General features: G+C 39.7%; 1 protein-coding gene across 2 annotated transcripts; it reads left to right on the top strand.

Annotated features, from left to right (window-relative positions):
• Positions 1 to 7,961: 7,961 nt before the first annotated feature.
• Positions 7,962 to 15,279, top strand: LOC145905371 (NACHT, LRR and PYD domains-containing protein 3-like). Of its 2 annotated transcripts, XM_082992554.1 has the most exons (10): positions 7,962 to 8,072; positions 10,911 to 11,020; positions 11,137 to 11,233; positions 11,311 to 12,630; positions 12,983 to 13,063; positions 13,161 to 13,393; positions 13,937 to 14,098; positions 14,622 to 14,783; positions 15,035 to 15,085; positions 15,153 to 15,279. In XM_082992554.1, the coding sequence occupies exons 1-10, from the start codon at positions 7,997 to 7,999 to the stop codon at positions 15,180 to 15,182; spliced, it is 2,322 nt and encodes a 773-aa protein (XP_082848680.1). In that variant the 5' UTR covers positions 7,962 to 7,996; the 3' UTR covers positions 15,183 to 15,279. The 2 variants fall into 2 exon arrangements, with proteins under 2 accessions (XP_082848680.1, XP_082848681.1); XM_082992555.1 differs by lacking the exons at positions 14,622 to 14,783; positions 15,035 to 15,085; positions 15,153 to 15,279 and having other exon boundaries at positions 13,161 to 13,388; positions 13,937 to 14,091.
• The last annotated feature ends 5,689 nt before the right edge of the window (positions 15,280 to 20,968 follow it).

Raw genomic sequence — 20,968 nt, 5'->3', positions numbered from 1 at the left:
ACACCGACGATAACGCGCAGAACGTACAAGCCGACGCGGCCAACCCCAACGAAAGTAAAGATAAGAAGGCGCCAGAGGCGAAAGCGCACGACGCCACAACGTCAAGTCTGGCAGGTGATGTTACCCCAGACCCCATCGCAGAAGTATCAGCTGAAGTCGTGCCACCTGTGCACCTGCATGTGCCAGACACGGCAATTGATAACATTAAGTCAGGTGTTAATTGTAAGGTGACAGCTGATATCGCTGACGCCCCTCCGTCAACTGTGGTGACTAACGTCACACCTGGTCAATACAAAGAAATGACCGCTGAAGTCGGTGACTCTGAGCCGCCGACTGTGAAGGATGACGTCACCAAAAGCGGCAAGAAGCCATCAGAGGCGCAACCCTCTAGCGCTACAACGGTGCAAGGCCAACTGAAGACACCAGAGGCGGTGCTTCACAGCTTGCCGAAGCCAGTGTTGGCTAACACCGCCCCAACCCAAACCAACAGCGTGCAACCAACTCCATCAGCAACATCCACCCCCAAGTCAAACCCCAACGAAGGATTCACGGAAGCTCGCTCCCGCAAACGGAAGAAGAGCCCAACCACCCCAAAGTCGAAGAAGACACCCTGCTGCAGTACAGCATACACAACAGGCGAGAGTATTAAATGCCTTTGTAACAACTTGCACCTTAAGTGCAGATGTGGTAATTGGGCCTCAGAAGAGGCTTACCTCAGCCCTTCACGCTGTCTGAACATCAAATGTCAGCGACTTTTGATAGCGTGTACTTATGGATCATGCTACAACCTTGCGCCGGGAGAGAAATTAGTGTGTAATTGTAAAGCAGTGATACCAGATGATTTTAATGCATCGTGTTTTTAAACAACCACAACCCCATTAATTTTGTCCCGTTCTTTGTTTACTTTCTGTTGCACCCACTTTATTTTTTTTTGTTTTCTTGTGTTAATTTTATAATGGCGTCGTATTTAAAGATATGTACCCTTAATGTTAACGGCCTTGGCCAAGCCCCCAAGAGAAAAGCCCTGTTCCGGTACCTTTCCTCTTTAAACTTTGACATTTTTTGCCTTCAAGAACCTCATCCTACCCCCCAAACCGAATCCCTGTGGAAGTCCGAATGGACTTCTGGCCCCATCCTCTTAAACTCGACACCTCTAAAAGGCCCAGCCTGCGGGGGTGTCGCAGTTCTTCTAAACTCCTACAATCTTCGAATTCTTAACTCCGTTTCTGACTCTGACGGTCGCATCATTGCGGCCAACATTTCAACCCTGACCCACACCTTTCACTTAATTAATATATACGCACCCTCTGGCACAAATCACTACATACTCAATAATAAATTCTTCGATTCTCTCTACCCCTACATTTCTTCTACCCATCCCATTGTTTTTACTGGTGACTTTAACTGTGTAACTGACCCTACCTTGGACAAACACCCCCCAGTACCCAATCGACAGCCCAGCTACAACCTTATAAAATTATTAACAACTTTTAACCTACAGGATTCCTTTCGGCTTCTTCACCCAAACCTCCGCCAATTTTCCCGTCGTGCCCTAAATACACAGTCCAGAATTGATAGAATTTATCTTTCCTCTTCGTTAATCCCCAGCAAACATTTATTCATCCCATGCCCTTTTTCGGATCATGATTCAGTTTCGGTTTCCGTCAACCTTATCTCTGCCCCAACCAGGGGACGAGGTACCTGGAAGAACAACACTAAAACCCTTAACGACCCTCTTTTTCGCCTCGATTTTCACCGCTATTACCCTCTTTGGCAAACTCTCGCTCCTTTCCACTCTAACCCCATGGACTTTTTGACTCTTAAACTCTTAAAAACTCTTAAATTTAAATTTAAATCATTGATAAAATCCCACTCCAAACGCCTGGCTCAAGAATCCCGCGACCAAACCTACACCTTACAGCAACAACTCGACACCGCCCGCCAAATTCTCAACGACAATCCCTCTCCCGATAACTTCCGTACTTTCCAATCTATCAAAAAAAACCTAAACTCTCTTTACCTTTCTAAATCCCGTTCTTTAATTCTAAAATCTCTTTCCTCCGACGCCCACTTTAAGAATATAACTGATAAACTCCTTTACTCCCAATTGCTCCCCTCACGCCTTCACAGTCCTATACTCGAGCTTCAAGACACTCATGGTCTCCCTCTTTTTACCCCCAAGGAACTTCTTTCCCACACCCGGCAATTCTTTGAAACTCTTTATTCTGATCAACACCTTCCATTACCCGACCCTTCTAATTTATTTGTTAAAACCCCTTACAACCTTATCGAACCCCATCACACTGCACGAAGTAAGAAAAACACTTTCCCTTTTTCCTTCAGGCAAAACCCCCGGCCCCGACGGTCTCAGCATCGAGTTTTACTCGCTTTACTGGGACCTCATCGGGGCCGACCTCACCCAAGCTCTCAACTACGCATATTTCAATTCCTACACCCCAACAGAATTTAACCTTGGCCATCTTACCCTAATTTTCAAGAAAAATGACCCCACTCTCCTTAATAATTATAGACCCATTTCTCTGTTAAATACTGATCTTAAAATTCTCCACAAACTTTTGAACCTAAGACTCAAACCCTTTATTCCCAAAATTCTTTCTTCAAACCAATTCGCTACCCCCGGCTCATCCACATCCGACGCAACTTCACTCTTACGCGATCTTCACCACCACGCATCCTCCATCAATTCGGACACTTTCTTCATTTCCCTAGATTTTCAAAAAGCCTTCGATTCTGTTTCATTCTCCTGGTTACTTCTTCAGTTAAATCTTAAACGCTTTCCCACTTGCTTTACTAATTACCTTTCTGCCCTTCACTCTAGCGCCAACTCCCGGGCCTTCGTAAACGGCTTTGCCACAACGGACTTTCCGATCAGGAGAGGTATCAGACAAGGTGACCCCCTTAGTCTGAACCTCTTCCTGATTGCCCTAGATCCGCTTCTCGTTGCCCTTCAAAACAACCCTGCTATCACTTCAACCCCGGTGCCATGCCGCAACACACCCAAGGCAATCGCTTACGCCGATGACGTCACCCTAGTGGTGGCTCATCGGCACTCCCTCACCAAAGCCCTCGGTCTCATTGACAATTTTGCTAAATTTTCTGGTTTAAAACTCAACCCCACCAAAACCGAAGCGATTGCCATCCTTCGACCTCCCCTTGACGACCCAACCTTGTGTAATATAAAGTGGAACCCTAAATCGATAAGCCCGTTAAATACCCCAATAGGCGCACCATCAGACATCACCGCGACATGGCACAAAGCAATCACCTCTTTACAATCCCGCGCCAGATCTATCAGCAACCCTTTTCTTACTTTTGACTCTAAATGCATCCTTTCAAAAACTATACTTTTACCCCAAATTTCATACCTTGCTAAAACTTACTCCTTACCACCCCAGCAACGAGAACGGATCGACAGCATTGTGGTAAAGTTCGTCGTCGGCCCAAATAATCCAACCTTGTCAATTAACATCCTGGCAGCCCGTCGTAACCATGGTGGTTACGGCGCGGCAAACATTCCCCTCTACGCTGACCTATCACTTCTCTATTCTATCAAACAATATTACAATCACCGCCTTTTGGATTCCCCAACTACTCCGCAACTTTCCTTCATAGAATATAATCTTGGACTCCCCCTCAGCAAACTTTTCAACCTTCGTACTAGAAATTACCTACCACACGCAACAACACCTTCTCCCCACTATCTATATATTCTAAACCTCCTCAAATCTTTAAACCTTACCGAAACTGAACTCATGACCCATAAACTAAAGCCCCTCTATCACCGTATCGTGGACGAATCCACCACACCCCATCATTTCAACGACTGGTCCCAAATCCACCACCCTATCTTCCCCAACTACCTTAAAACTTTTAATTATCGCCTTACCCTTAAAATTCTTCCGCTAAAATGCCAACGAACCTATCTTGCCCTGGATCAAGAACCCCACTGCTACCTTTGTAATTCCTCATTAGAAACTTTCTCTCACCTTTTTCACAACTGTCGCTCCATTCAACCTCTTCTCACCCAAATTAAAAATATTTTCCGAACTTTAACTAACTCAAACTCTTCTCTATTTGATACACCTTTACACATCGTCTTTCCTCAACTTCATAACACAACACCATACACAAAAACATTAGCAGCATTCCTTAACACCTCACTTACACACACTATTTGGAAAACACGGAACAGAATTAAACACGACATACGACCCATCAACGACATTTCCCGGCATTTGGTATCATCCTTCAAAACCTCTGTACACTTTAAGCTAGCTATCCAACGGAACAGGGGCAACCCTTTTCTCGAGGAAGTCTTGGCTGATGTTGTAACGCCATACCCAACCAATGAATCGCAAAAACCGTGCTCTACCGCCCTCTCCCGGATGACACCCCAAAATTACACCTCCCTGTTTTCTTTTGTATTGTATATTGTAAAAATTGTTAATTGTAACTACATGAAAACTACTCTCCCGGCAAAATGAACAAAATCTCGCCTCAGCGCCCACTTGCGGACCTTATTGTAAGAGCCATTTGACCACCTTGTGTCAGTACCCGTCAACTTTTTTTTTGTGTACCCGTATTTGTTGTGTCATCGCGAATTTCCTTAATGATCGATACCCCTTTTTCTTTCTTGTTTCTTGTATATTGTTGTGTTATTGTTATCTCCTGTTAATGTTCGACTTTTCTTTACTACGTACATGCACTCGTTGTGTTGTTGTTTATTTTTTGTTAACGTTCGTTAACGATATTTCTTTATTACACACCTGTACTTGTTGTTTCTATCGCCTGTTAATGTTAATGCTCGACATTGCTTTATCACGTACCTGAAAAAAAAAAAAAAAATATGTTGACAAAACGTTTCAAATAATAAACATAATTAGGCTTGGCTTTTTTCACACATAATTAGGCTTGTATTGTAAACAAGCAACTATTTTCGTAACTACACTGATTATGGCGATCGTAATAAAAATAAACAATGAACCAATGACTACTTCTATTGATTAGAATTGTTTTATTGCAGTCGTTTTGACAACTGCAGGAATTATTGCTTTTATTGATTCATGCGTAGTTTGAAAAGAAGTGGAGGGAATATCATTAGTTTTATCCAGGGCTAATAAGCAGAAATTTGCTTAAATTTTAAACCATATTAGTCTGCACAAAATTATTCCAATAGCCAGCGGTACTGATAATTTTTCATGTAATCAGTTCCACATGTTGAAGGCGAATTCGTGACCAAAGTTTCATATGACAGCGACGGTCGGAGTTCAGATCAAGTATCACGGTTTTTACAATCATTTTTAAACCCTTAACAAATTATGCTGCTGTGTCAGTGTAACGCTAAACTAGAGGCAAACACTCAGGCAGTGCGATAACATTTTAGTTTTAAAATTTTGTTTTAGTTCACCTAATTTTTCGCATGGTGGCACTAGAGAATTACGCAAGTCCAGAGGGGTTTATCGTAAACACTGAGCACTTATTTGACGACCAGGTAGGTGAGTCACGATTTGCTATTAATTGGAACATTGAAATGATTAGTCAAATCGATCAGAATTTTGTTTCCGAAACTAAAATTTTGTTTTCAAAATAAACAAAATTCAAAATGATATTTTGATTTGAAAATGCAAGTGTGCGTTGTTACGAAATTTGTATCTGTTAATTTACTAAAAAAATTGTTTTGTAAGGACTGTGGTGGAGCGGTGAAACCGTAAGCGCGCTAGAGACGCGGTTAAAAGAGTAAACAATTTGATTTAATGGAGAATACCTAAATTTGTCTCACATTAAAAGCAGCTTGGTGTGACTTTTCTAGATGGCTTTGCCGAGCATACGTCCAGGCAAAGACTTCCACTTTGTGGTGACTATGAAATCGCCGTCATCCGTTGGGCACCAAATTAGGTGCAAGTTTACCGAGAAAACTTGGTGGAAACAATACGATCAAGCAAATGCTCACCCATAGGTGCCGTTGGGCCCCGCGTCACAATAGTATAAACAAAGTAGAGACAGTAATATAATTTCTTTCGGCTGCTTACCGATGGCTGATCAATGCAGCTTAGCGTGTCTATGCAGTTGGTTTTATGCTTATGTCTAATTCGTTATCTATATAGAAACGTTTGACTGTGTACTCTACCTACTATATCAGTCACAACGTTGATATACTTAACCTCCTGTAAACAAAATGATCGTTTTCGCTGTGTTTCGCATTAGGTCTTGTTACCAAAAGTTCGCATGTTTTTCGTGCGTAATTGACATCTGCAAGGCCAAAATTAGGCCTTAACAAACTGCATACTTACAAAGCGCACCAAGAAGACACACAGATAGACCTATTCCACTTACTGCTTGAAAATTCCCCACTCTACTTTGATAATTGCATCTTTTTAATACACTCCGTTCCAAAAACTCCTTGCATTAGTTCTATGTTGTTTCACCTACTTGATTCTGCTTGGCCAATTTCTAGTATGGTTCCACCACTTGGGATACTTTATTGTAACACGAGCTTCCCTCAAATTAAACTTTCAGGCATATTCCACATTTACTACGCTTTGTTTTATTCGGAAACATGTGTAATCATGCTATGAGTTTATTAGATTAGTATACTAAATACTTTTGTCATCCGACACATATCTTATATTGCAAAGTGTCCATACAACTGGTGGTGAGTTTTGGAGTGAAAAATGGCATGCCCCAACTGTAACTGTACAATATTATCTTTTTTCTACTATGTGTCGCTGTTGTAGCCATGTCACGTGACCTAACATTTAAAGCATTTGCAGCTGAATAAAGGACCTATATAGGGTAATTAAACCAAGAAATCTTGTTTTCAAGGCCCCTGTTATATATTCACAATCTTGAACTTGCTGTTCAGCTTCTTTGCAATTCACCATTGCTACGTCTTGTGACGTATACATAGAGACCTGATTAGTTACAAAAAAATAATTACTGCACCAAAATGAGACAGTACACAGCAAGGATTTGTAGACCTCCCGGAAGATCTTGTGACCTATTGGAGGGCATAAACAGTCCCGGGGAGCTGCTTAGGCAATTATTTAGCAACTAACTTAGAATACCCACAAATTCTTGAAACTAACTTAGAATACGATTTTGATGCAGCAACGAAGAAATGGTGAAAATAAAACATAAAAAAATCAAAGGATTTTCACTACCACGGAATTACAGCAATATTTCACCCTCTGCAAGTATGGTCATAAATTGAAACGGTCGCTGGCAAACCATAGCGAGCGACTATACAGCTAAAGTTTATCCTGATCGCTTTCGTTCGTTGTCCAGACACAAATAGACAATGCCCCTTGCCCGAAGGACATCTGTCAAGATAAAGTTTTTATGTCGCCATTAAGTCTTCTCAAATCGCTGCGGGTTTGTTTGCTTGCCATGAACGCTCGTGCGCTTGAGTAAATATACTTCTCTTCAAGTCTTTCAGTCGGTTGCTTAAACTTGTTGTTTTATTCATGCCAGGGTCCTGTATTTGATCAAACATCAAACCGAAGCTTTTACGATTCAGATTTGTGGAAAAAAGAAGCATTTTGGGTAAACAACGAACGTTGTGCTTGCTATTAACGACAGCATCGAGCTAGGGTTATGAGCAGCTGTGGAGCGCTCTTGCTTCTCTCTTTATTATCTTGACCACACCTCTGTTTTCTTCACCAACTCAGTCAACCTCAACCTTTAGGAAAGCAGATTGATCAGAAATGTTTTTTTGAACAGCGCGGAAGAGATTTCAGGTCGCAAAGTGCTTTATTGTAACTGGAGAGATACACATGTGTTGATATGTTTCGTGGCAAGTTAATTGGTGACAACTAACAGCAAAAATAAATAGTTATTAGTGTTTCAGTTTTAAGAAGTTTGCAAGAATGGTGCCGTCAACCCGCATTGGACATCTGTACAAGTTCTTTTACTTCGAAACTTTATTTTTAAATTCTGTTAAACAGATGTAATACGTAATAGATATTTTTGATACCGAATGGAAAGTGGTAAAATGTTGTCTGATTTTCAATCATCTTCTGAAAGTGATGCTCCACTGCAACAAAAATCTTCAGGTGAGTGAAACATTAATTACTGGGTGCATTTTTTGGTGAAAGCACTAGAACATGATGCTTTATTTGTCACTGACTTGCTGTTTACATAAAATGGCTTGCGAGCGAGCTTGCACTGTTAAACCGTGAAAAACAAACATAACGAGCGAGCTTCGTGGTGCTTTACTGTAATTTATCACCAAGATATTTGTTCAATACTTTTTATGAACTCCTTTTGCTTGCTTTTGGACATATATAATAGTTAATGAAAAGCACTATTTCAAAAGCGGTAATTGAATTGTTTTGTATGTGTGCTAGAGAAGTTGTGAAACACAAAAACATAGCAACGCATCACAGACTTCATAAAAATAGTCTTTTTATCATAGCATTCTTTTGCAGTTGATTGTCTTCAGATGATTCATTCTAAATGTCCAAGTCACAGCCCATTTTACTTAGATTTAAATTAGTTTTTTTATTCAAAATTTAGAAAAAAAGTATAAAACCTCATTAAATATTCAACTACATTACAAATTCGTGATGGAAACCTAACCAAGCTTGACTTGGCCGTCATATTTTTCGATCAGCTGATAAACAAAAAAAGAAGCTAGTTCGCTCAACTAGCTTCCAAACCCTCCCCTATTAGCTAGTTCGCCGATACCGCTTCCGAACTAGCTTGGGCTGTGATGCGTATCGATTTTCCGATAATGGCGGGAAGCGGGTAAGAAGCGTGCCGCGAACCCGCTTCAAACGTCCTTTATCGAGGGAGTTGCTCGAAGTAAACAAGGTCGAATAATATAAAACACGCGTACTAAAAGCGGCAACCGCGACACAAAGAAAAGGCGGACGAATAGTGCGATGGCGATAGGACCACCCACCTGAATCGGGCAAGTTTTATGCTGATAACGTTGCTGGGGTCGTACGTTGCGTCGTGGACTTCCTCTCTCTGAAGGTACCACAACCGGAACTGGCATCGTTGAGTCAACATGGGCCGGATTGAGATGATTGATCGAAATCGTTTGAGGACGACCTCCCATATCCTATGTGAACGTTTTGAGGATTCAAGAACCATGTTCGGGTCATTGCATGGCCTGGTCAATAGAGATGTGAACGTCGCGGCGAACAAATACATATAGGCTGGGCTTCAATGATGAAGGGACCGACGCGCGAAGGTTACTACGACGTGCAATCGGCTGCGGCAAAATTCGTTGTAGGGTATCCCGCAATGACGGCAAAACCTGGCGGTAGAGTGCCATCATGAACAGGACAATCTTCAGCAGAAGAGGCTTGTTTGACACCTCTGAAATAGAAGAGAGTTGACGTTGCTGGCGAACAAACCAAGGGTTGGCAGCCTTCTTGAATGCAAACGTGAGGGGTTTGTGGTCGGTGCACGCAGTAAACTTGCGCCCTTCCAGAAACTACAGAAGTGCCATGTGCAACGCAGCTTAAGCTCGCGGTCAAAGGCGCTGTACTTCGTTTTCGGATTTCTCAACTGACGGCTGAAAAAAGCAAGTGGGGCCCAATGACCGTCGGAAAATTGTTCAAGGACTGCACCCACAGCGGACTGATCTACCGTGAGCGCGATGCAGACTTCTCCACTGTGGATGGCGCAATAACGTAGCATTGGCGAGAGCGTCTTTATCCTTTTTGAAGCCTTTTGCAGTTGACCGACCACAGAAATTGTTTCGGTTTGTCCGCTAAGGAACCGTACAGTGGTGTTTCATGATGTTGGCAAATGTGGTGCTGAACACCATGCTTATGCAAAGAATCATAAAACTAGGTACTTTTACCAATGGAAACTTCTCCAACAAATTCTCGTTATGGCAAAGCACGATTCGAGAGTGCGAAGCTGTCGACCAACAGGCGATTAGCGCGAAGATAGTCTGCACCGAGCAGTGGCCGTAAAACATCAGCCACCACGCTTCCACTTCTAAACTTCAGATGTGTAACAGCTCTGTAGTCGTAAGTGGCGGACCTGTATGGCAATTAAACCAAAGAAATCTTGTTTTCAGGGCCCTCTGCAATAATGCATCTGGCGACTGTTCAGCTTGTTTCACAATGACCGTTGCTGGGTCTTATGACTTATATAGGAACCTAATATTCTCCAGAGTAAAATAAACTATTGCTTCTGGATGAGATTGTACACAGCAAGGACTTGTTGAGTACCCGGAAGATCTTGTGAACAGCTCATGGGGTTGCGTAAGATTTTCAGCAGCTAATTTTGGTGCTGTTGTGTAGAGGAGAGATGGGCCATAAAACCACCAATGGACTTATACTTAAACGATACAATATATTCCTGGAACTTCAAAGGGAGTAAAAGACGATCACACATGTTATAAGGCGATACTTTATCGTCACTATCCTTGCTACACATGCCTTGTCGGTGCGGCGTCGAGTTGGCTTAAATTGTTGCGCCTTTCTGATAGCAAATCCGTCGTTTTGAATACGAGAACGCACTGTATATCTGCCTGTTGCACCACCCTACTACACTCAGGCATGGTAGCCTAGCAGGGCTACGTATTGTCCGCAAATGCCGTGACCTCCAAACAACGTTTTGGAGCGTCGGTATCACCAGCAATGCGGTTGGTGATTTATAGCGGGAGTTGCGCAAAGTGAACAAGGTCGAGCAATACACGACACGCGTATAGGAGGCGGCAACCGCGGCACAGAGAAAAGACAACGGCATATAGACAACAAAATTTAACTATTTACTAACAATACCGAAATATTTTGCTAACAATACCGAACTATTTACTAACAATATCTAACTATTTGCTAACAATACCGATTTATTTACTAACAATACCGAACTATTTATTAATAATACCGACCTATATTTACTAATAATACTGTATATGATTACAGCAGATCAAACTCAGAGAATCCAGGCGCAACAATCGAACATAAACAACAGTGTAGTTGGTGTGCAGGGTGATGTTCATAATTATCAAGAAGGCCCAGTAACAGTAACACAGGTAGGAAAAGTATAGACAATCATTCCATTTTCTGAAATTTTGTTTCTACGTTTTTTGAAACTATTAATTAACTGCTGTGTTACAAGGGTTGAATAATTTTTGAACTTTTCTAAAAGAATTACCATTACTACACAAGGGAAGTCAAAAGCGAAGAAAATAGCGTAAATGTAAATCCAGCTCTCAGTTTTTCCCAGTCCTTCAAACACCAACAAGGTACAAAAATACGTTTAAACTACTAGCAACCGCAAAACAAATGATTCAGAATAATTAAAAATGTATGATTTTCACAGATCCCCTTAAAAAAGCTGCCGATAAAATTATGGAAGTTCAGTTGCAAAAACTGGAGCCGGTTGTTGTGCCTCACGATAAACAGATACGTGAAGCTGAAATTCCTATGGTCCATCCCACTTTGCTTGAAACCAATATTTACGAAAAGCAAGAATCTGATCTAAACAAGAAATTAGTTCCTTCCACAAGAAGGAAAGTAAAAACAAAGTTTGATGGCAAAGTTATTGATTTTGCATTTTTGTTGTCTACTATTTTGACAACTCATTTTCTTGCTTTGATTGGTCCGGCGGGCTCGGGTAAAACAACTTTATCAAAGAGATTGACCAGAGCTTTACTAAATATGAACGTGTTTGTCATTTTGATCAATTTTATGGACCTAGCTTACCCCTCTGGCTTTAGGCTTACTCTTCAAGCTCTTTTACTTGCTAATCAGTTTAATGAGCTTGACAAAGATATACACGACAATGCATTTGAATGGATGATACATAATCAAAGTAAATGCATTTTTGTTTTCGATGGATATGATCAATTTGCTTGGACCCTCAAAAACATAAAACCACTGGCCACATCTTTGGACACTCCTTTGTCAGTTCAGCAGATTATCGCGAATCTTTGCTATGGTAAATTTTTCCGACAAGCCCACTTAGTTTTCACATCTCGCCAGCATTCCATTCTTTCACTTTCCTTTGATCAACGTCCGGATGTCACCATAAATGTCCACGATCTTTCAACTGAGAACATGGAAAAGTTGTTTAAAGCATTTGCAGGAAACAGTGCAAATGAGCTGTGGGAGAGCATGAATAATAAATCTCCTCAATTGTTTGATCTTTGCCACAATCCCATGCTCCTACAGTTTATTGTAAGTGCTGGCTTGTGCAAAAAAATTGGTCTAAAAACCATTGTACAAGTCTTTAACGTTGTATCTCTTCAAATTGAACGCTCCCGCTTTGCTCAAGGTCGACCAATTAATGAGTTAAAAGCACTTCTTGGCAAAATGGCTTATAATGGCATGCAAAATAAAAAACTTCTATTCGAAACTGCTGATCTGACAAAGGTTGGTCTGAACGATGTGGACGTGCAAGATTTTGTGATCAAAACCCCACAGTACTTAGGATTTCCTGCTCAAAAACTGTTTGAAGGAGACATGACTTTTTTCTTTCAACACCAAATGCTCCAAGAATTTTTTGCAGCGATTTACATTTCAACGCACATGCCACTTGAGTCTTTTGTGGAAATTGTGAAAAATGTAGTGAAGGAAGATCACTGGTCTATGGTTAAACGGTTTTTATGCGGCCTACTTTTAGGAAATGGCAAGCATGTTGGTAGGTATTTGATGATAGATATAAACCAGGGGTGTCCAAAACTGTGTCTCGCAGGCCAAATGTGGTCCGCCGCGGAATTTAATGTGTCCCGCGACTGTGGTTTTAAATTGTGCTGCACATGCCCCGCCAAAGTTCGGATTAGGCATTTTTACTCCCAATAAAAGATCTTTGAAAAAAGAGGTCTTAATCTGATGAAAGAGAATAAAACGAAGAATATTAATTTACCAAGAAAAAACTTTCCCTCATTTAAAAAAAGTTTGGGCGCTCCTGGTGTAACCGATCAATTTCTTCGCCTTCTTATTGGTTGACACGCATGTCATAGGAGAAGTGTAAAGCAATGTTTGTTTTTCAGGGAAGTCACAAATATTTTATGACGAAGTTGTCAACTTTATTACGGAAGAAGTACGGATAATACGATTCAAAATATTAGCCGGTAATTATTGTCATGTGTTCACCATGGGGCAATTTTAAAAATGATCTTGAAAAGAGTCACCATCAATTAATCGCTAATTTTACATTCCTAATTATAGATTTTTTGATTGATCTACAAGAATGTTCCGATGACATAAAGGATTTACTTGCACCAAAGCTACCTGGGACATTGAATTTGGGGGGATTCCCCTTATCATTGAGTGCATGCCATTCACTGTTCGATGTCCTGCCAAGAATCCGCCAACCTTTCACATTGTGGTTAGATGACTGCAACCTGAACTCTGTTTCACTAAAATGGATTTGTAAAGGAATCAACAAAATGCAGAGTAAGGTTAGTTGAAAGCAGAATAAATCACAAAATATTTTGTAGATAACAGATTGATTTGCAGAGAAATTTACTTTAATCGATCTTTTTGTGGAGAAAGCTTCCTATACTTAACTGGGTAGAATTTACATAATCAAACGTACGAAAAATATTGAAAAATTATTCACTCATTTCGTGTACAAATTTCTGAATGTCGTGTGCTTCTGTACAATCGTTGTACGTTTTACTGAAAACATTTTTGAAAGATATATGTGACACGCACATCATAATGAAACCCAATGTCGCAATGTCGCTAAGTCTCACGACACAAGCTGATTTAAACCACTGTTCATCGTGGTTAGATTTATCAATTTGTTTTTACAATAGGATTCAAGTTCAAAACAAACACTTTAAATGTGCTTTGGTTTCGATTAACGAAACTTGTTGTACAAGACTACCTTCAGTCTACCGTATTAAGATTGACATACGACTGTCAAGAATTCCCAAGCTAGATTTTCATCGTTTGCGACACTGATTTCTGCAAATGACACTAAAACATATCCAATTTAGCTTCGTTACCTCAATTTGAATGGCAATGCCCTCGGAAATGAAGGAGTAAAGCTGATTTGCGGATGTTTGAACAAAGTAAAAGTTTTGGAGATTGGATCATGTGGAATTACCGAGGACGGAATTAAAATTCTCAGTGATGCGTTACTGGAACTAGATACGCCAGTATGTATTTTTTCACAATCTTTATACATTCTGTTATATTGTTTTTTACGAAAATTGATACTAATCAAAGGCACAAAAAAATATAAAGCAATATTCTTACATCTACCCAGTGCAATATGAACAAGAAGAGAAGAACATGAATAAATGAGGGTTCAATTTGTCCAGAATAAGCAAAGCTCACGATTGCCGGAACATGTTCGCTTCTGGCTTAATGCTGTTTAGTTAGCAGGACATACGTAAATGTTCTCCTTGATGTATTCACTGCATTACCCATAAATTTCCACACGATCAACGAAAAATGTCCAAAACATTTTCCAAACACGTGTGTTTCCAAAAACCTTTCAAGTCGTTTACGAAATATCGATTTTTTCTTTTTTTGTCTCTACGATCGAATCGAAAGCATATATCTTAAAAGTGTTCGCCAACTATTTGCAAACACTTTACTCCGAAAATTTGTTCGTAGTTATGTATACCGGTCATAACTATTAAGTAATATTTTTGATTACCTTGACTTTATTCGCAGTTGGAATATTTCAACTTGGAGAAAAATATTTTCGGAGATGAAGGAGCTAAAATGTTGTTGAAATGTTTTCACAAAATTAAAAGTTTGGTGTTAACGAATTGTGGTGTTTCTAATTATGGAAAAAATTTGCTCACAAAAGAACTGAGAAGACGCCAATATTCCGTGAGAAACGCTGTGTTGAATATATAAGAATAACAATGCAATTTTCGGAGACTAAGGGTTCAAAACATTGTTTAGAATGATTAAAAAGTAGCACTACGACAATTACTGAAAACACAATCACATTTTACACTGAAAACGATTGTAGCCCAACAATAGAAACGTCTGTATCATGAAATTCTCGACTTGGCTATTTCGTTTGTATTAAAGATTTACAAAACCGTCAATAATGTTCATAAACTTTTGTTTTACAGGAGCGGAACTTTATTGTTGATAGTTACGGAATTAAGCCAAGTATGGTTCTGGTAATATTTTTGATTTATTAAAGTGAATTAGTTTCCTATATAACGTTACAAAGCATTTTTGTTGCAGAGAATGAAACACGTCCCATCACGATACTGAATCAAGAATTTTCTTTCAATTTTGTGTTAAAGAGCCTGTAATACCTGTAACAACACCTGGGTGCTTTTGCTGGGTCTTAAATGTGTAAATAAACTTATTTTTTTTAATTGCCAACGCAAATGAGTGCAATAAGGTGAAATTTCTTCGTTGCAACCACAAAGGCAGCTAATTAGTCGTGTAATTTGCTCTCTGCACGTGTGTGATAAGCAAAACCGTTTTTTTTCATGTGAACTGTCAAGTGCTAGTCAATATTACAGGGACAGAAAATATATTATAACTGAAGTAGGTAACAGAAACTAAGTCTTTTTAACTATTTTTGCACAAAATATTAGCACAAAACGGTCAATAGTCTCTGAGGCCTGGTTTTACGCCCAATTGGGCCTGTCTACTTGGTCGTTTTTTGTTGCACCTTGCGCTTTGGGCGCATTTGGGCGTGTTTTGGAAATTGAATAATTTAATTAATTATGTGACAGAACGCTGTTTCAGCCTTATTTCAAATACAACAATCTGACCACACAACGAAATATGACGTCATAATCATATTGCATTGACGACTGTGATGAAAATAATGCAGTTTTACGGGTCTTGTGTAGTGATGTCTTGCCCCGGATCCGGGTACCCGGACCCGGCTGGATATTGACCAATTTTCAATACCCGGACTCGGCCAGATATTCCCCTTTATTTTACCGGATAGTTGGGAAAGCATTTTTGTCCTAAAAACGGACAAACAATTCGCAAATTACTCGTTTTTTGGACCCAGCTGTCATGCTAGACTAACGATTTTCGCTTGTTTGTTATTAAGGTTTTTCGTGACGGGTTGTACCATATTAATAAATGCCCACGTTGATTTGTTCCACTCATGTTTAAGCTAACCATAACATAGCATTCTGTTTGGCAATCAAACATTTTTGCCATACCGGTAAAATACACGCTTGAATCGGTGTTAACAAACTGCCGGATCCATATTATCCGGCCGGATTTGATTGATAACTATCCGGATCCGGCCGGGCCGGGTAATTTGGAACTGGGAACATCACTAGTCTTGTGTCATGCTCACGGTCTTAGTTTTACGTTTAAGTGTTTCTTGTTAGATGAGTGCAGCCAACCATAGGCATAAAATGACGATTGGTGTACGCATCTGACATATGTAAACTTTAATAAATTGGGCGCATTTGGGCGTTTTGAAACAAAAAAATTGGCGCTTTTGATAAAAAAAATCTGGCAACACTGCAGGTATCCTTACTAACTAATGTACATCGTCACAAACCGTAAAAGAACGACCGTATGGCGGCTACGAATAGTGTAAGCCCGAAAAATATTCTAGCGAATAATGGACAACAGTTAACAAAAAATTATTGCAGAACGCCGTTTCGATATGACATGTAGGTCATGTGTAAAAAATTTCATGACATTATGAGAAACAATAAAAAAAATACCGACGTACATCATCACAAACTACTGATGCACGACCGTACGGCCTCTGCGTATTGGCGTTAGTGCGCAAACTATTCTGGCGAAACTTCTCGGTACCAGCAATATTTGATTAAGTTGAAAGAAGTGTACGGGAACAGGATGGTACATCTTCAGCTTCACATGTTGTTGTTTCTCTTTCTCTAAGTAGACAGACAACCTTTAAATAGGTCACTTTGAACATTGCAAAGCAGTGGCATATTGGTTTTGCAGTTACGTTGCAATTTACGTATATGGAACGTAGAAATAAAGTTTTTCTTAACGTTGCTTTTCAACGTTGGTTGAAACCTATTTTTCAACATTTGCTTTGATAAAATATGAGTGTGACACGTGTTTACGACCTTATTGCGACATTGGGAACGTCGAAATTACGTTGTGTGTTAGCTGGGCTGTGACTAACAACAAAAGCTAAGCGCTACGTACTAAATCCATTGTTGCATTGGTGCCAGGAACACCACAACGACTGAGGTATGTTCTTTCCTAAAACCATATGTATATAATGTGCATCATGTCGTGATTTTCATGTCCTTATAAAAATATACATCATTTGTACCAGTAATTTCGTCGGAATATGCGAATTTTCTGATTGCACGAAAATAACCGTGTTACAATGCACGTTAAAAAGGTAAAAACGTTGTTTATTGGCATTGTTTTATTTTAGTTGTTTTGAATACTACAGCTTGAATTACCATTATATTGGTTCATGCGTATATGGTTCAAGAAACGTCTCGCCTAATTTTAGCTTGAAATAACACAAAGCATCTACACCATGGTTGCAATGCAGTATACGAATTAAAATTTTCATGTGGTGCCACATACCAAATACATTTCTCTTTATATCTTTTATAACTTTTACAACTTGCTCTACACAGATATCAAAAAAGTTTTGAAGCCTTTGCCCTGTATCTTTTCACAAGCATTGCATGTGGTGGGATTTAGACTGTTTGGTGTTTGGCTCAGGATGTAACTTGTTGTATTTATCTTTTTATAATCATATTTCGGCCTTCAGCAGCAGGATATGTATTTGAACGTCAAACTTTGTCAAAAACGTGAGACCCCATTTAAATTCAACAGCAATTTTCACAGTTTTATAAACAAAAAATTGCCGGCATTTGTATTTGACTGTACGCATATAGCTACTACACGTAATAGTTATAAGGTTAACAATCTATTTTAAAATACAGTTGGGCAGTTTGCTAACACAAAAGCGCTTGTGTTAAGTTGCTTACATGTCTTTCTCACAAAGATCAAAATTCCAATGATACTTCTATTACTACCACACAAGCGCGTTTATGTAAGCTAACTGCCCAACTATTATTACTAAAGCACAACACGTTTATTGTGAGGTAGATAAAACAAAATATCTCTTACCAGGTTGGCCCGGTAATAACAAACCCAAGAATAATTGCTACAGGAAAGCCTAAAAGTTCGTCTGCGTTCCAGTTGTAAAGCAATTAGGTTGGGAAACATGCGTGTTACACTGTGTCCTTTGCAAATAAACACGTATCAAGAAATGATTGTTCATTGGAGGATTCTTGTGTCATTTTCTATCATACTTTTTATAGATCGTTTCATTAGATTCGGTCAAGCTTACTTTGCTCTGGTTTCCAACTTGCAAACATTGATTACTTTGGCAGTGAATCAATTGGTGCAAAACTGAGAATAATCGTCAGATAAGATTAGCTACAAAAACGATTATTTGGTGCAAGCGTTATCTTTATATTAGAGCCAAGCATTGTTCTTCACCATTAAATTGTTTTTCCCCTTCCCCGGTACAAAATAGTGATCGCCAGCACAAAGATATGATTGACCACATACAGTGACAGTTAACTCAGCAGTGAGTGTTTTAACTGTGATGAAGCTTGAAAGGAAATAGAGAGAATATTATTGGTTTAATCCACGGATAATTGCCAGACATTTGGTTATTTTTTGAAACACAAAACTGCACAAAGCTATTGCAGCTGCCAGCGGTGTGCGCAAATTTATTCGGAGATAAATTTTCATGTAATCAATTCGATTTGGCTGTTAAAATATATATCTGTCAAACAATAATTGACAAAGTGTGTACACGCACTATATAACTATTGCATGGCGCTTTGTCTTGTTTAAGTATTAACAAATTTGCATCACACATTTTGATGTTACTGAGTGAATTTTGAGTGTTCTACAATTTTAGCATCATTCGGGATAGTTTTTAGCATCATTCGGGATACAAAGATAGTTCACAATTTAAAGTCGAATTCGTGACTAAAGTTTCAGTTGTTTTTCGAAATTTAAGGAAGTCTTACGATTTTTATATTTCTTGTCCTCAACCTATTATGTTGTTGTGTCAGTTTAACTTTAAATTATATACCAAATAAAGACTATGGTTCCTTAATTTTTTCAGAATCTAGCCCTCTGGTTGGCATTGTATTCTATCAGCGACACCAATTTTCTATTTTGATATAAAGTCAATGTTATAAAACTAACAGAAGTTTCAAATTTAAGTCAGCTAATTTATTATTTTTCGCCTGGACGGGCATCCTCAGTGTCTGCAAATACGAAATTTGCAAGTAAACACAGAAAGATACGATCAAATAAATAAAATAAAACTACTAAAGTAAAAAAGCAAGAAGTCCTGTACTGCTGCCTTCCCTGTGCCATTCACTACACTGCAATGGAAGTCGTTCTTCAGTGGCGCGAAGATAAGACTATGTGACGTAACACGCAACGCAACATAAGCCGAATGACGTATAACACGCAACGCAACAACACCTGCAGCTGGAACGTACACCAACACAACACAGAACGTGATAAGAGCAATGATAAAAACCAATGAACAGAATTACGTTGCAACCGTGGAACACATCAATAAACCGTCAACAAGATGTTATTCACCGAATTCTGGGAATGATCATTTTTTTGGATGTTTATTGAGGCCTGCGTAAGGTTTAACCATTTGGCTTCGGAAACATCCAGTTTTGTTGAACAAATGTCACTGCAAAACAGTTGTCAATGGGCTGGTGTTGACCTGACGAGGGGTGTGCGCTTAAACAACGGTGGCACAGGGCCGTCTTGTCGGTACACCCCGTTTTGCCTATTGTCATGTTCCAGCCTGGGCTATGTTGCGGCCATCGTTTTGAGAAACGTTTTTTAGTCTGACCAACGTACTGCTCATCGCAACGTAAATCCCATAACTTGCACAGGTTAGGTGTTGCGTTAGTTTGTATTCTTTACCTGTTTTCGTCGTTAAATTAGTCGTTTAATAACCATAGATTTATGGTTGCCATGGTGACCGCACATTGCGCACCGTCTGCAAGCGTAACTCCCCGCGGGGCTGCTTTAGTCTGTTTGCAATGCCAGTTAATAGTAATTGGTCAGAATATTTCCCAAAGGCGGCGGTCGTTTGTAAACAATTGTTGCTTGGCTTTTTAATTCTTTCCTTTTATGCGTTGGTTTAAGCACATGAGGAAAGGAGGTGCCCCAAGCAATCATTGAGATTTTGCCCTTTTCGGTGACATCGCGAAAGCGTTGTATCCAAGTTCGTGCCTGTGTAATAATTGCACTAATAACCTTCTTCGAGAAGCCCGATTTTATGCACTTATCCTGAAGTGGATCCAGGCTTTGTTGGTAGTGATTTCGTCTTTCATTCAGGCGACGCAAACGACATGCTTCACCTAGAATAATGGACTTGTAAATGTGTCCGGGGTGCTAAGATGTTCCATGAAGGAAACACCGCTCTTTTGCTGTCTCCTTAACAAAGTTTTTGGTGACAAACCCAAAACTTGATTCGCAAGCCACACATCCAGAAACTCTACAGAAGTGTTACCATCCTTGATGCGCATTTGACGAAACACAATCTGCAGTCCTGCAGTAGAAAATGCTTTCGTGAGTTTTATATTTGAGGTTATGTCTTCTCCCGTAGAAACCCAAATAATATCGTCAATGAACCTCTTGAAAAGATGTGCGGTATTAAGAATCATAGCGACTGATTGTATTACATAGTGAAGTGCTATGGCAAGAATCGTTGTCGCTAGTTGCTATGCCTTTTTTTGTCGGTAAATGACGCAAATTTCGTATTTGCGGAAACTGAGGATGTCCGTCCAGGCGAAATCGATTTTTCATGATTTCTAATAAATCAGCTGACTTCAGTTTGAAACTTCTGATAGTTTTATAACATTGCCTTTATGTCATGTTTCATATTACAAGCTTCGTTTTAATTCCAAATTACTTTTGTTTCCCTTCCAGAGAAAAGTCTTTCCAGTGCAATGTTTGCGAGAAACAGGTTCGCGTATTGGGGGACGTTTAAAGGGCCACAGTGCAACCCACACGATGGG

The sequence above is a fragment of the Ascidia mentula genome, chromosome 6 (assembly GCF_947561715.1).
Source record: "Ascidia mentula chromosome 6, kaAscMent1.1, whole genome shotgun sequence".
NCBI lineage: Eukaryota > Metazoa > Chordata > Ascidiacea > Phlebobranchia > Ascidiidae > Ascidia > Ascidia mentula.
Note: the sequence above shows the minus strand (reverse complement) of the source record. Positions and strands in the feature narration are given on the sequence as shown.